At 40.2% G+C, this 15,115-nt stretch overlaps 1 protein-coding gene across 2 annotated transcripts in view; it reads left to right on the forward strand.

Annotated features, from left to right (window-relative positions):
- Positions 1–15,115, forward strand: part of LOC127018804 (aldo-keto reductase family 1 member A1) — a 36,970-nt gene continuing 21,855 nt past the window's right edge. Inside the window, exons 1-7 of one of the 2 annotated variants that reach the window (XM_050900504.1) lie at positions 1–33; positions 923–996; positions 2,491–2,532; positions 3,880–3,975; positions 9,870–9,989; positions 11,706–11,857; positions 14,571–14,766. In XM_050900504.1, the coding sequence (XP_050756461.1) occupies positions 3,886–3,975; positions 9,870–9,989; positions 11,706–11,857; positions 14,571–14,766 (558 nt within the window). In that variant the 5' untranslated portion in view covers positions 1–33; positions 923–996; positions 2,491–2,532; positions 3,880–3,885. Of the gene's footprint in view, positions 34–922; positions 997–2,490; positions 2,533–3,879; positions 3,976–9,869; positions 9,990–11,705; positions 11,858–14,570; positions 14,767–15,115 lie in introns of those variants that run through there. The other variant, XM_050900503.1, reaches the window with a different exon arrangement.

Here is a 15,115-nt window from a genome sequence, read left to right on the forward strand (position 1 = left end):
TAAGGGGGGCGGTTCGTGCTCGGCGGCGTGCGGGTGAGTGCGGCAGCGGGCTGCAGCGGGCTGCGCGGGGCGGCCTTATCGCCTCCCGCCGCGGGGCGGGCCCTCCCTGGGCCGCCCCGATAAGGGGGAGGTGGGCGCGCTGCCGTGCCGGGGCACGTTTGGCCCTTCCAGAGGAGACGAGATACGGAGGGTTAGTTCCCATTTGTGGGGCAAAAGCAATTCAGCAGCAGCGACTTCCGTGTTTTTAATACATACCTATTTGCATATCTGTGCATATTTAATGCATATTTATGTGTGCTTTACTGATGGAAGACGACTTGCTTTGGATTAAAAATGAGTTGTAGCTGTGGGTTGATGCACAGGTCTAGTTTAAACTTCACTGGTTATTAATGAATCCTCCTAGCCATACTGCTTACACGACCTTTGAATTACTGTGAGCTTTAACTCTCTTATGGGAATGTGGCAATAGGTGGGTATTGTTAAGTCAAAACCCCATCTTGTCCAGAATTAGTTTGCCTCTATGTTTATTTTTGTCTTTGCCCTTCTAAAAAGAGGCTTCTGGCTTTTTAATGAACCAAATAACGGTTCATTTTTTTTTTTGGTTCAGACCCTAGCAGACACTGTAGTTCCCTTACATCCCCTTGTTAGGGGAAGAATCTGAGTGGAAAATATTAATTAGTGTGTTTTCTTCCAGTATTTCTAATTCTGGCATGTTTCCATTCTTCCAGAGGCTGTAGTTCTGCTCTCTCTGCAATGTTAATATACAACAGTGTTACATGAAGCAAGATGGTTCTTAGAAAATGTGCTGATGCTAGTTATTGATTAAATGTGTACCTTGTCTTCTGGGCTGAAGTGTTGCATTTAAAATGATTGTGTAACATGGTTGTGTAAAGCATATGGTTGTGTCATATTTGTCTTATAGGCCACTGTGAATCAAAAAGCCTTGTTGTATTGCATGGTGTAAGAAGATACCTTTATTTAGGCAACTAAATTCAGGTAAAAAGCACCTACTTGCATGTAGCTGACTACAAAACTGCTATGCAAATTCAGAATAGAAGAGAATACTGTTGTCACTGTCATTCTTCCTTCTCTGACTCCCTACCCCAAAAAATAGATGTACACCCACAGTTTGGTTCACCAATCATTGCATTCAGTACAAACATCTGGACTTAATACATCTCAGTGCGAATTCAGAGCCATTAGTTTGTGTTTAACTGCTGTTTTGCACCAGGAGGTGCTGGTCCGTTACAATCCCAATAAGAAAGGCACTGAGACTGTATAGTATAATCTCAAATGCTATATGTTAGAGCTAACCCTATAAAGCAAGAGGATAGCGTTGATAATCTTGCATCCCGTCAGGCGCTGGGAACCCTGAGTTGTGCGGCATTGAACAGACCTCCTCTGATTCACACACAGCGTGTTGTGCAGACCCTGTCCATAGAAAGGGTTACCCCGTTTCAGTCACTTGAGCTATTAGGGATTCTCTTACAAGAAAACAACTCTATTCATCATTTCTACTGTCAAACAGGAAGGATGCTTGCATGGGAACTTCCTGCTTTTTTTAGATAAAGGCAAGGACATGTGGGTCGCATAATCACAGGTACCAAGTGGGAGCTGCCTGCAGACTCCCATTACAACTAGCTGCTGAGCTTATCCTGCAGCGATGGGTTGTGTATCCCACAGCACAGGCCTGAAGGCCACCCTGTACATGAAGCGCAGCACAAGACAAGCCTGGACCTATTCAGGTTAACTGTTACATGGATCACCAGCTCCTTGGTGTACAATGGCCTTCAGGTCAGGATCACTCCAACTACCCTATTATGTCTCTCTGTAAAACAAGTGTGCTGTTTGGTGTCTGCTATAAATGTAGAAAAATGTGGCTTGAGAAGCTAAGCAAGAAATCAAAAATATAAACTTTCTGTGTGAACACATCTGTCAGCTGGGACTTAATTATCTGAGGAAAATGATAACAACATGGAGAAGGCAGAGCTATTTTGGGATAGTATGCTGTGTGAATGCTCTGCTCTGAAAACCTCCATTCCTCCTACATGGTCAGCCATTCAACCAACATTGCATGCTTCCACTCTTGGTTTTGTTTGTTTTTTTTTAAAACAAATAATGTTAATGAGTTTGGACACAGCTGAACTTGGGAAGTAACTTCCTCAGCTTCTGCTGAAATCAGCAAGCGAGCTTTGGAGCTCATCCTGAGTGTGGTTTCTTTTTAACAGTTTGACCAGAAACCTAGATTATGAGGGTGTTGGGAGACACTGTAAAACCTTCCTTTTTGATAAAAAGCTTTGCCACTGTGAGCAGACTGCTGTTTGCAGCAGCTATAAAGCCAGCAACAGGTAATGGAAGATCCTGCTGGACCTTTGTTCTGTTGAATTTCACAGGGAAAATGCTTGGATATCACAGTGCTAAGCATGAGAGAGAAGCCCAGGCTCAAAGTGACAACTGACTTTGCATAATCTTTTTCCGTTCTCCCTTTAGTAACAGAAGAACGCTACTCCTCTGTGAATTTGTGCAAATCAGGTGTGTGACACTTTCTATAATAGCAATAGTAGCTATTGCATTCTGTTTTGTACTTGAAATGCATCTTATGCAAGAGTTGAGCTCTTAGTCTCGAATTTCCATCAGAGTCCACCTGCAGATTTTGGCAGTATGGGAACAAGGAATCTTTCAGCTCTTTAAAAGATAGTGTCCCTTTCTGAATGAGCAGGGAGACCAAAAAAGAGCAGGAAGGCAAGGTTATTTTGGGATTCAAAACACATAAATATGTGAGGACCTACTGCGTTTTAGCTCACTTTGCATACAGCTATTTCTAGTTCTATGTCAGAATGATTAAAAAAAAATTATATATGCACCAGTTTTATGTGATATGTGTACTGAGGTGTTATTTCCTAGTGTCCACCTTCGAAAGTGCCTTCATTTTGTCCTCTCTAGTAGCCCCAACTTCACATCAGAGAGGGTTTTTTTAGTGTTTAGAAAAAAAAGTAGTCTTCTCATTTGGTAGCATTTGCCTGCTGCAGGTATATAACAATTCATAGACAATTACGCTTGTTGCAAAGGAAGCCAAAATGTTTCTGGTTTTCTTCACAATGCCAGACAGCCTTGATAATGAGCTGTAGTTCAGCTCTGAGTTGGTGAAAATTAGGATTCAAGGGTGACAGAGCACATATCTGGTGTAAAAAGATGGGACTGATCCTCCATCAGTGATGTTCTTTGGAGCATTATTTTTTTTATTTTTTTGTTTTTCTGGGCTATGCCTTCATAAATGCCTTTACCATTCACTCCTAATCAAAACCCTGTCTGTATCAGGTCTTCAAACCTTAACCTGCACCAGCTGTTTCGGACAAAATGTGTTTATCCCCAACTGCAGCAGTAATTAGAGCTTGGTTCCTGAGCCAGCTGGTAGTGAGCTGGTAACAGAGAAAGACTTAGTGCTTAAGTCCTACGGAATTACTGTACACAAAGGGCAGACAAGCATCTTTTGCTCCCTTCTGCCTTGTCAATGCTTACTGCTGATTAAAAAAAAAAGAAAAAAGTAGCATGTTTTCACCTGAGCTTCTCTATTAATTGTATGTTATTGCAGGATGCTTCTTTTTGTACTTCTCAACTCTGAGAAATCTTAAACCTGTGCATTGTAAAGGAGAAAAGAGAATAAGAAGGGAGAGGAGAAAAAGGGCTCCTTTTCTAGTCTCTCCAGGGTAGCTATTAATCTCCTTTATACCAGTAAAAACTGTAAAGAACCTGCTTCCTCTTTATTCTAGCATCATGAGGACCTCTATGATTTTATTTATTTATTTTTGCATAGAAAAGGTAAATTGTTGCAACTTATGGAATTGCTGCAAAACTCAGTTTATTCTTGTTCTTCTTTAGGCAAAAATGTCTGCAGCATGCGACTTCGTTGCACTCCACACTGGGCAGAAGATGCCTCTCATAGGACTGGGAACTTGGAAAAGTGAACGTGGCCAAGTAAGCAGAGACCAATACAGTATTGTGCTCTCAAGTAGTATTTGTGTTTTGTGCACCTTTTTTGAAGATCCTAGACTGAGGCCTGGATCCTTCACTTGAATGGTTTTAGTCTTAGGTCCACTGAAGTCAGTGGAATGTATGTATGTATGTATTTGCATGACTAAGGCCTTAAGGCACAAAAGCAGCAGCAGAAGATCCCTTAAGACTTGTTAACCCAGGCCTGGGAGATGAATCCAGAGAGAGACCAATGAGTGGGGTGAGACAGGGAAAATGCTGTAGCTATAATACGGTGCCTGAGTCTTCCACTGGTAAATCCTCAGGCTGCCAGTTTGACCAGACATCCCTCTGGCTTGGGCTGATGACTCAGCTGAAAGCGTTATTTTGGGAGGCAAGAACTCTAGTTGTTCTTGTAATAAGTCCGGTTCCAGTGGTCAGCCTGTGTTTAGCAGAAAAACAAAGAACTTGCTTGGGTCATCCTGCTTTTAGACTAAGAAGGCTAACGTATCATTAGACATTCACACGGCTTCTAAATGCCATAAATTGGCAAACACCACACTTGGAAACAATTCTGTGTGTTACTACAAACTGTAGGAATGTTTGCATGCTATGGACTGTACCTCCTATTGTAATACTTCTCCCCCTTGTCTGTCTTTTCCTTTCTGTTTCATTTAGTTAAAAGATAAATTCTTGGGAGAAGAGATTGCACATACTTGCTGTGAAAGGCAACGTCCATTGCTTGGTGAAATTCTTAGCTGGTATTGTTGTTTATAATGCCTTTTGGATTATGTGTACCATTGCATGTCTGTGCACTAAATGTTGGATATCTTGCTGCTACTCTTGCATTAGCTTCACGATAGTTTTTGGAGTATGTCGGATGACATGGTGCTCATGACTGAGAGGGAAAGTTAAAGCCCTTCTCAAGATGTTGTGCTATTCTCTCGTGCCAGCTAGAGGAAAAGGTGGGAAACAAGCTATAAAAATTGTATCTATTCAGAGCCATTTTATTGTTGGTCTTCCTGTCCAAACGACTGTCAGGACAGTGGATCTGTTGGGAATAGAAGCTGTGCTAATGTGGAAGCTGAGTTGGTGTGAGAGTTCAGTCAACCTCTTAAATGAGGACAAGGGTGAATGTTCAGCTCTGTCACTTAAAACATCACCTGACAGCTGGATTAAGTTTATTAACATGCAGGAACTTAATGGATTAATTTCTGTGCACCCAAAGCAGTTAAATGTGCATTCTCTAAAACAAACAACACATGCGTATTTTGTTTGTTTAGTTTCAGGCATTTATTTTGTGCACTAACTGTTCTGAGGAAAGTGCAGTCTTATAAAAGAACCGGAAAAGATCCTGCTTGTGCATAATTTAAACCTAGTTCATATGGATTTTGCCATAGTAAGTAGCGCTTCTAGCAGCTGAACCCCACACGGGATCCAGCCTTCTTCTCTGGGGTCCCATGGAAGTCATTGGGAGTCACTTCTTTGGAATATCTACTATCTTCAAAGACTTATTCCTAGAATGTATTGAAGGTGAAATCTAGGAGGTTCAGTGAAAATGGCCAGAGTTACAGAACTTGCTGCTATTCCTATGGAATAAATAAATTCCTGTTTATCACTCTTGAAAATTCAGAAGCATAGCAGCAATTTGGCAGAGTGTCCAAATGATTTACCCTTAAAAGGACATAATGTAGTTCAGGGAGAATAATTGTAATTATGAATTAAAGACTAAAGGCCGAAAACCTAGAGAAGCAGAAGAATTATCATTGATTATATTGATATTAATTATTTAATATAAGTAGAAGTTAATTTTCTATAATAAATATAATAGGAATAATTATAAATAGAATTTAAATTTAATTATATTAATTATTTATATTTATTATTATTCCTGATCCTAAACAAGCCTTGACCTTGTAGCCAGGTCTTAGCAGTCCAGTATAAAGGCATCATTGCAGTCCTAGTTTCCTAGATGGTAAGAATAGGGAGGGGGAAATTATTGAATCTAAATCCACATTGGAAGACTACAGGATTTTATAGGATTTAGATCCCATAAAATAATAGGTTGTTTTCTGTCTTACATGATCAAATGCTAGAAGAGAAATGTGTTTTACATGTTACCATAGGAACATGATGGAGGGCTATTGAATGGAAGGGAACACAGTACAGAAGCTTATGAACTGTCAGCATGAATGAGTTCAAAGAGAAGTCCATTCAGGCAGGAGCATCAAGAATATCAGTAGCATGGTTTTTTTCGTATTGGAGCTTGAACATCTGTAATCCTTTAATGCTTTGTTCTCTCAAGTGGGCCATGCTTTCAACCTGGAGAATTGATCCCCACCTGATGAACAGTCTAACCTGCTGTGGCAGAGGCTGGTTCTGTGGGGAAGAGAGACACGGGGCTTAGGGAAGTTGTATTTCTGTGCGAAACTTCAGGAAAGCTGAAGAGGAAATGTGTACCTCAAAAAACCAGTCAGACCGCGTGTCTTGTGACAGGATTGCAGCTATGGAGGAGACTGTTTAGTTCTTGGAAAAGTTGGTTAGACAATATAGAGAATCTTGGCTATGTGCACAAAAATTTCACTACTGCTGGTATATATTAAGGGAGGGACTTGAATTCAACATCTGATGAATAGGAGGCAAAACTCTTTGTTTTAGGGAACATCAGCTCTTAAGTTGGCATTACTTATGTGGTGGTCTAAGTTCCTTTTCAGCAAATTTAAGTACAGTATGTACAAACAGTGATATAGCAACACTTACATTCTGGTCATATTGCATCTGAGTATCATGTGGACTGATGATCTGTTTTTTTCCTATTTCCCGTCAGCAAATGTACTTGGACTGCTAAAATGTGACAACTTTGCAGGAAGCAGGGGAGGCTGTCAGAGCCTTTTCTTTTCAAGTATTATTGACTGGAATTGTTAGAGTGAAAGCCTCTTCATAATGACTTGGGGCTGTGCAGAAGAGGCTCCCTAGTCACTTGAACTCTGTGTTGCTTGGAAGTATAAAGATGGCTTGTTAGTTTTTCACCTTGTGATGGGCAAAATGAAGAACTGGAAATCTAGTAATGGGTATTATAATGAATTGGGACTTACAGATTCTGTTTCTGAATCTGCCACTGACTGTTAGCAATATTGTGTTCCTCCATCTTCAAAAACTTCAGGGTGGGTGGTAAGGCCAAGTCCCTTGCTAGGGTGTATAAATGGGAGTGTAGTTCCTAGGACTTTGCTATACAATGAAGGAGAGTAAGGCTTCAGCTGCAATACTGTGTCTGTTTTGGGGCAAACCACTTCAAGAAAAGCATGAACCAGCTGACGGGACAGCAGCAACGGTGATGCAAAGTTTGGGAAAGGTGGGTTGTGATGGAAGATGGAAGCACCCACAGTTACATGGTCAAGAGAGGTTTGAGAGGAGGCATGCTGATGCTTTCCAAATGCGCAAAAAGCCCTCACAAAGGGGAAGCTACGGATTTCATGTCTGTGAGGACTAGGATGGGGCATCAGGGCTATCTTGGTTGGACATCTAAAAGGCTTTGAACATAAAGCTATCTAAGCATTGGAATAGACTGCCTGTCGCTTACAAGAAGGGTTTTGACAAATGTGTGTGGGAACGATTTAGACTTAGTTGGGCCTGCTGTGGGGCATGAGGATAGACTAGATGACGTCTCAAGATCCTTTCGGACCTACTTTCTGTAGTTATATGATGCTAGGTTGGTGAGTCACACTTAAGCTGTGTGACTCAACTTGCCTAATGCAAAATGAACTCAGTAATTGCTCCTTCCATAGCAGTATTGACACGCTAAACTAAAGAATATGTGGAAAGTTTGAAGGATCCTTTGGCTATTGTTACTTCACAACACCAAATACCCAGAGGCATATGAATCTCCAGCTGCTTCTGTTGTCTTTTTTTCCTCTGTCTGAACATAATCTCAAAAATACAAAACTTTCTGTTAAAATGAAGTACTCTTCTTAAATTTACATCTATCTATTATTAGTTGGTTTTTCCCCTCTAGAAATGTTTTTTTTGCACATTTCTCTTGATTGTTTGCCTTTTGTGTGGAACAGGAAGTCTCAGTTCACGTTGGAATGTCTTAGTAGGCTGAGTAGTTTACACAAATACAGATTTTGCCCAAATCCAAACCTTATTTAAATGACCAGTCCCAGTTTTTCAGTGCTAGAAATTTATCAAAACATGATACAGAAATACGGCCTCCTGTTTATCGCTTTGTAGAGATGTGTTTGGAGTGCCTTATCCCTAGTTTTCTGCAAGTGGTGTCTACTTTCATTTTATGGCAAATTCTGTGCCTGTTTGGATTTAAAAAAAATATTATCCTGATAGAGGAAATGTGGGATTAGTACAGACAAAGAACACCGCTGTTTTTCCTTTCCTTTCTGTTTCAGCTCCACAACTCTCACCTTTTTAGAGGGTGGATATTCAGTCTTAAAAGCCTTTTATATGTCTCAAGTGATTTCAGAATTACTACGACCTTGACTTTGTAGTGACCTTCTGAGGAATGTCTTTGACAAAGTGAAACAAGGACTGTAAATACCATCCTGCTAGAGAAAGGAAAAGCTTACTTCACTGCTGTAATAGAAGTGCTTTGTCATTCTGGCTAAGGGAAACTGGTCTACATTCCAGTTTTCCTCTCAAAATGCCAAAGAATGCAGTCAGAATATCCTGTGTCTGCCTTTACTACAGTTCTTGACAAGAAAAACAAATTAAATCCACCAGTAGAACAGAGATCTTTTTCACATTTGATTCTCCCTTCTCTTTCTGTAGCATCTGAAAGCGGGACTGTACACGTCTTTAATTGGTGTTAACAATTTTGTCAGCTTTAAAATTGAAAATGCTGGTACTTTGATTAAGTTGAAAGAAATCAGTCTCTAGCCTTTGTGGACACGTTTTTTAATCTCTTGACAAGAGAGACGTAATCTCTATACATACATTAGGGCCCTATTGCATCAAGCCTTATACACACAGTAATTTACAATCTCCCACAGTCTCGAGAGACAAGTTGGTGAAGAGCAACATATAGAAATCCCTGTACAGATAAGATGTACTCTTACTGTAGCACTTTAGATGGATAGATGTAAAAGAGAACGTGTGCTTACTGTCCACTGGAAGTTAAATGAAACAGATTTTACTTAATGCTCATCAACCTAACAGGAGATGATGACGACGCTGAAATCTGTAGTAATTCTTGGTTCTTGCAAGGGACGCGTTGCTGTTGGCAACACCTTCATTGTCAGCAATGGGGAAAGCAGAATGCAGTTGTGAGCATCATCAGGAGATCCCCTGCGGGCCATGGGTTCATACTCAGCAGTATAGTGACTTCCGTCATTGTGCAATCAGTGAGAATGAGACATGAAGGAAAAATGTGCCATAAAATAGCATTATCTTAGAAATTAAGTGTTAGCAGTTGAACCAAACCCAAGCTCTGGCAATTCTGGAATTAGAAACCAGGCTCTTCCTTTACCGGGAGAGAGGAGATATCTTCCAGGCTTGACTGACATTGATTGATTGGTCTGTTAGTTCCAGAAAGTTTGTCTTCCTAAGCCATGATTTATTTGAAAACTGCTTCTTAAAGCTCGTTTTATGTTTAAGAAAAGTGTGATAACTATAGTTAAGAATGAATCCCTATTCTATCTGGTGAGTCCTTGTATGCTTGGCCTGTGTGCATGGTCTGTTTTCTTGTTACTCTTGGAGCGTCTGGTAGCAATTAGCTCTCACTCCTAAAGGCTGTGCGACAGAGGACTGTATCCTACTCTGTTTGAGTCTCATGACCTGATGTAGATCTGTGCTTTGGGGGTGTTCCTCACTAAGGCCCTAACTTTTTTTTTTTCTTCCAGTCATGTGTCCCTTTTCACTGATTGCACTGGATAATCTGTTTCTGATTACAGGTGAAAGAAGCAGTGAAATATGCGCTAAGTGTGGGTTATCGCCACATCGATTGCGCAGCAGCTTACAGCAATGAAGTGGAGATCGGTGAGGCTTTCCAGGAATGCCTGGGGCCCAACAAGGTAAGAAGACAAGAACCACCCATGCTGACTGTGTGTTGTATCAAAATTTGCAACTGTGACCTGAAAGGAGACTGTAAAGTTAACATTTGTGGCTTTTCCTCCTAGCCTGTCCCAGCTGTTTGTTATTAATCAGGAGCAGGCATGAAAGAGGGCTTTCTCCTCTTATAACCATTCTGGCTGTCAGGAGGAGAAAAAGATTGTCAGGAATATTTGCATGGAAGCTACAGAAAATGCGTTTTTTAAATTTCCCTGCCCACCCCTTTTCCCCTCGCAAAGTTTCCCAATTTGGTTGTTCAAAAATTGGAGGTTCCCAGAATCAGTAGTTATAATGTAAAATATTTGCCATGATTTATATGAAAAGTTACTCTAGTTTGCCAGTCTAGAGTGGCATGCAATGGTGGGTAGCCACAGCAAATGCCGTGACTGTGGGTTTTTTGGTTATAGATAAAATATGAAAGAGTAAATACGTACGTTGTTTTGGTGTTTGTTTTTTTTTTTAAACAGTGGTTGCATTTGAAGGTTTGGTAACTGTGACTCTAGGGCCTGCACCTCAGAGTCCATGGCCTAAATATAATGTAATGTGAAAGGCATTCATATGGATGACCTGAGGTGGAATCTTAAATTCATCCCCTTGCTCTTGCTGGCCCGAGGGGCCAGAAGGATTACCTGTACAGCCTCAGAGCCCATGGAAAGAAAGTTCTTATGTTCCTGCTTTCCTGCTGCTCTTGCCTTGGCTTTAGGGCAATCTCTTTGTTATGTGATTAGCTTGAAAGAGGCTGTTTTCTGCTTGCCCCAGGGATTCCTTCCTACTAGATATAGTAACTAACATAGGGATGCATAGGAGTCTCTTACTCAGTTCATATTAGCTAGCTAACTTAAAACTAGAATTTTTAAAACATCTTTCTCTTTGAACACAACAGCCATATGTGAAACACAGAAAAAAACGGAATGGTTGGAGGAGAGAAACTAAGGAATTAATCATTCCAGCTTCTACAAAGTATAGAATTGAGTGAAATTTGGTCACGCATAAGACAGTGAGAAGTGCCCTCTGATGGTGTTCTATGCTTCAGCTTGCCAAATATGATCTCCCTTTTGCATTTTATACTTCCTAGTTAACCAGCTCTCTATTTGTTTAATTTCTGGGTCTTACACTTCCAATAGAGGGTACAGAGTGCTCAGTTCTTAGTGCATTCCTTCCAGAACCTAGAAACTTGAGTGCAGAGGTTTGGGGAAACTTCTTCTGTTGATTTTCCCACGCTCTTTCCATGAGAAGCATTCTTGGTTTATAACATGTGATGAGTATAGTAAGTTAGCTGGTTATGCCTAGAATATGTGAACTGTTAAATAGAAATTACAAAATTTACATATGAATAAACCGAGTAATCTTTCTTTTGGCCACATCACACTTAGTAGTGGCTTTAACCCTTGAATTGGAAAGTTTGGAGAAGAGTGTATCTGTGTGGAGGAGATTGTTTTGTTTTTCAGAACTTCTAATAAATTGCTAAGTATTTGGTATACTTTAGGACTTGCCAATGTGTGTATTTCTTTTGGTCTCCATCCAGTATGTTTTTGAAAGGTTTAATTTGTAGGTTCCATGTGTTACCTTTTTTTTTTTTTTTTTTAAAAACCCAACTTTTTTTTAAAGCTGGTTGGGAAATTGCTGCAATTCTTTCTGAACTTGTTCCAGTAAATTATGATCTCCTCCCTTTCTTAAAGGTTATTAAAAGGGAGGACCTGTTTGTAACATCAAAGCTCTGGAATACCAAGCACCACCCAGAAGACGTAGAGCCAGCGCTAAGGAAAACACTTGGAGATTTGAAACTGGATTACCTGGACCTGTACCTCATGCACTGGCCTCACGCCTTTGAGTAAGTTCTACCTGGAAAGGGCACAGAATGCAGAAACCCCAGTTTTACATACGTGGCTGGTGTTATATCCTGAGGACCTTCTTTCTGAGCTGTGAGTTTCTTCCTGTGTATACTGCCTGCAAGATATTTTTCAGTGTGGCTAATAGTGTAGTCCTATGGACTGTCATACAGCCACTCTTTACCCATAACCTGTACACTTGCTTATATTTGGTCCATTCATTCACAGAAACAATTGTTCAAATTTCATTCTTTGAATTTCAGTTGGGTGGGAATTTGTTTCTTGTTAGATTTGTAGCATGTCTGTAAACATATGGTAGAGGAGACAAAAATTCTGGTTTTGTGTAGAAGTATTGTAAATAGAAAATGGATAACTTTTCTCATTATTTAGCAATGATGAGGCTGGAAAAATGAGTGTTAAGTCTTCATTTAAAATCTTTAAGCAATTATTTAAATTTTTTAATAGTGAGAACAACTAGGTAATGAAATTGGCATCTAAAACTTCTGACAGTTTGGCATGGATGCCAAAGTTAGGTAATTGAAAGTAGTCTAACTGGGAAAAAATAATAAAGCTTTATTGAGGCAGGTTTCTATACTGAAGCTTGCCATCTTATACTAGCTGAAAATTTGGCTTGCTGTGAGGTAAAATCTTTGTTGAGTTTAAAATATATTAGAAGTTTAAAATAGCCTGGTGTCTTCATCTAGGCACTGGGGAAGTGTGGCAGCTGTTCTTGGTTCTGCCGTTGACCTACATGGTAACCTTGAGGAAATACCAAAACTGCTTTGTGCCTTAGTTTTACTTATCTGTAAAATGAGAATTAAGTGCTTTGTAAAGATGACAACACTTTTCACTAATAGTTATTAACTGTACTGGAGTGGCCAAGCACATGCAGTATCATGGTGGTATCTGTATGAGGAGGAAATGAAAATGACTTCCTATGACACTTTTAATTGCAGTAATTCTACGATTTGAGGAAACAAGAGACGAGAAAGTTTTCTGGTTAAGTGCTAAATGCACTTATCCTACAACCCTGTCAGCAACAGAGTTCCTTGCTTTATTTTCTTGTAAATGTGGAAGCAGTCCCACCCCTCCCCCCAATCAGTAAAAAGGCAGAGGGGGAATAAATCTCCTGACCAGATGTTTGCATGGAGACTTCACTCAACAGGGGAAACCCTGTCAGTTTAAGGGGCTTCTGTCTGTTCTGCAAGTTTAAGAATGTTTTTTTTGCCCTTCTAGTCATGTGAACTGAATTTTACAAAGCATACAACGCTAACGATAAGAGGAAAGATGCTCAAAGTATAAATATATTCCTCAGCATAACAGAATGAGGAAGTGTTTTCAACTAGAGCTGGTTTGGAGGAAGAACTGTTAAAAATTCCCCCTGTTGTGAAACAGGTTTGTTTTCCAGTTGATTGGAAAAAACCATTAAACATTGCTTTGATAATAACACAAATAATGCTGCATATTTAGATACTACTAATATGTAAATGTGCTTGATGTTGTGGAAACTGTTGACAACACTGACATTCTAAGAAAGCAGTTTTATGTTTTCTCATTGGAAACTGTTCACTCTACAGTTTTCCATTAGCTCTACTTCAAGTGTTTTAATGCATCATTATCTATAATGCCTATTGTATTGGGAAGCTCAGCAAAAGAATGTTATTTACACAGAAATTACAATAGACTTCCAGATGAAAATCACAGTGCCTCTAGGTCTTGAAAATTAATCTCTCACTTAATATATTCTCTTGACATATGATGCTGCTTTTCCGAGTTGGGAGCTCATAAGGTTTTCAGAGTTATTTTTGGTTCCAGATCTATCAATGACACGAGCAAGAACCATCTCCCCTTGTCCCCAGCTGCTGCCATTTCTCACACTGTTCACTGCTTAGCTAGAGCTGTGTAAGACAGTCTCTGAGATCTGAGCTAGCAGAGTCCTGCAGTGGTTATGAAGCAGTGCTCTTCCAGTGGGATTGCTGGCACCCCTTCAAGCATGGACTGCTCAGAGACCAGTCATAGCTCTTTGGCAGTGTGATGGTGTCACCTGCCGTAACCAGGTTCTTTGTGTGTGTTTTGTTGTTTTTGTTTTTAATTTTATTTCATTTTTTAAATGCGTTGGTAGCACTAACTGGAAACACACCCAACCTGCAACCAACATGTACACGTTAAGACCTCTGGGAGAATCTGCGCTTGTATTGAGTGCTAACGCTGCTACAGAATCTGGAGGGAGTGGGAAAGCCAGCGTACTTTGAATGCAGTCTCTCCTAGATAGCTCTTAAACTAAGATCCCTTTGGTAGCAGCTCCAAACAGACTATGAAGAATATTAGTCCTCCCTCAAAAACAAATTGAAAAACTAAAGCCGCCCTCTGAGTTGCTGCTCTCTAAATCAGCTGTTTTGCTAGAATCCAAGTGTGCAAAGAGCTGCTGCTGTGCATACAGTGGCTTATCAGTTCTGTGTAGTCACTACCGTACAGGTAAGTAGTTCAAAGTACTGTATAGCAGGTTTACATAGGAAAGACTGTATGTGAAATAATTTCTTATAGGTTAAGTCAGCATAATGGAATTCAACAGACAAATTAGCTCAGTTTGTACTCTACCCTCCAAACTATGTGTAAGCTTTTGAGAATACTTTGAGGAAAGTTGTTTTTAGTGAAGAACTAACATAACATAAATAATGTGGTATATGTACTTACACTTTACCTTTGACGCTGTAGACGAGGGGACAATCTCTTCCCAAAGAATCCTGATAACACGATGCGTTATGATTACACTGATTATAAGGATACCTGGAAGGCTATGGAGAAGCTGGTAGAAAAAGGTCTTGTGAAAGCCATTGGGCTGTCAAACTTCAACAGTCGTCAGATCGATGATGTACTAAGTGTGGCTACTGTCAAACCAGCTGTACTCCAGGTAAGATGAATAAAGGAGAGGACGAATACCTTTCCTGTGTGTCCATAAGAGTGAAGAATTTGCAAACCAATGCTACATGTTTAGCACAAGGGGTGCAGCTTCCGATGTACAGGAAGAATATAGCCGGTTCTGCAGGACTAGGCATACAGAGGTGGTCTTTCCAGGCAAATTAATTTTTTGGGAAGGAGGCCTACATCCATGTTCTGTGGCCATCTATACCTGCTTAGTTGAATAGGTCTGTGGAAGAGTTTGTCTTCCCTGTGAGGATCATTTTACTCTATAAGAAAGACTGTGAGGGGGTAACTTGAATCCCTTCTGTAGAGAGCTTCCTTGCTTGTTGGATGATCTG

Source organism: Gymnogyps californianus, chromosome 8 (assembly GCF_018139145.2).
Source record: "Gymnogyps californianus isolate 813 chromosome 8, ASM1813914v2, whole genome shotgun sequence".
NCBI classification, from domain to species: domain Eukaryota; kingdom Metazoa; phylum Chordata; class Aves; order Accipitriformes; family Cathartidae; genus Gymnogyps; species Gymnogyps californianus.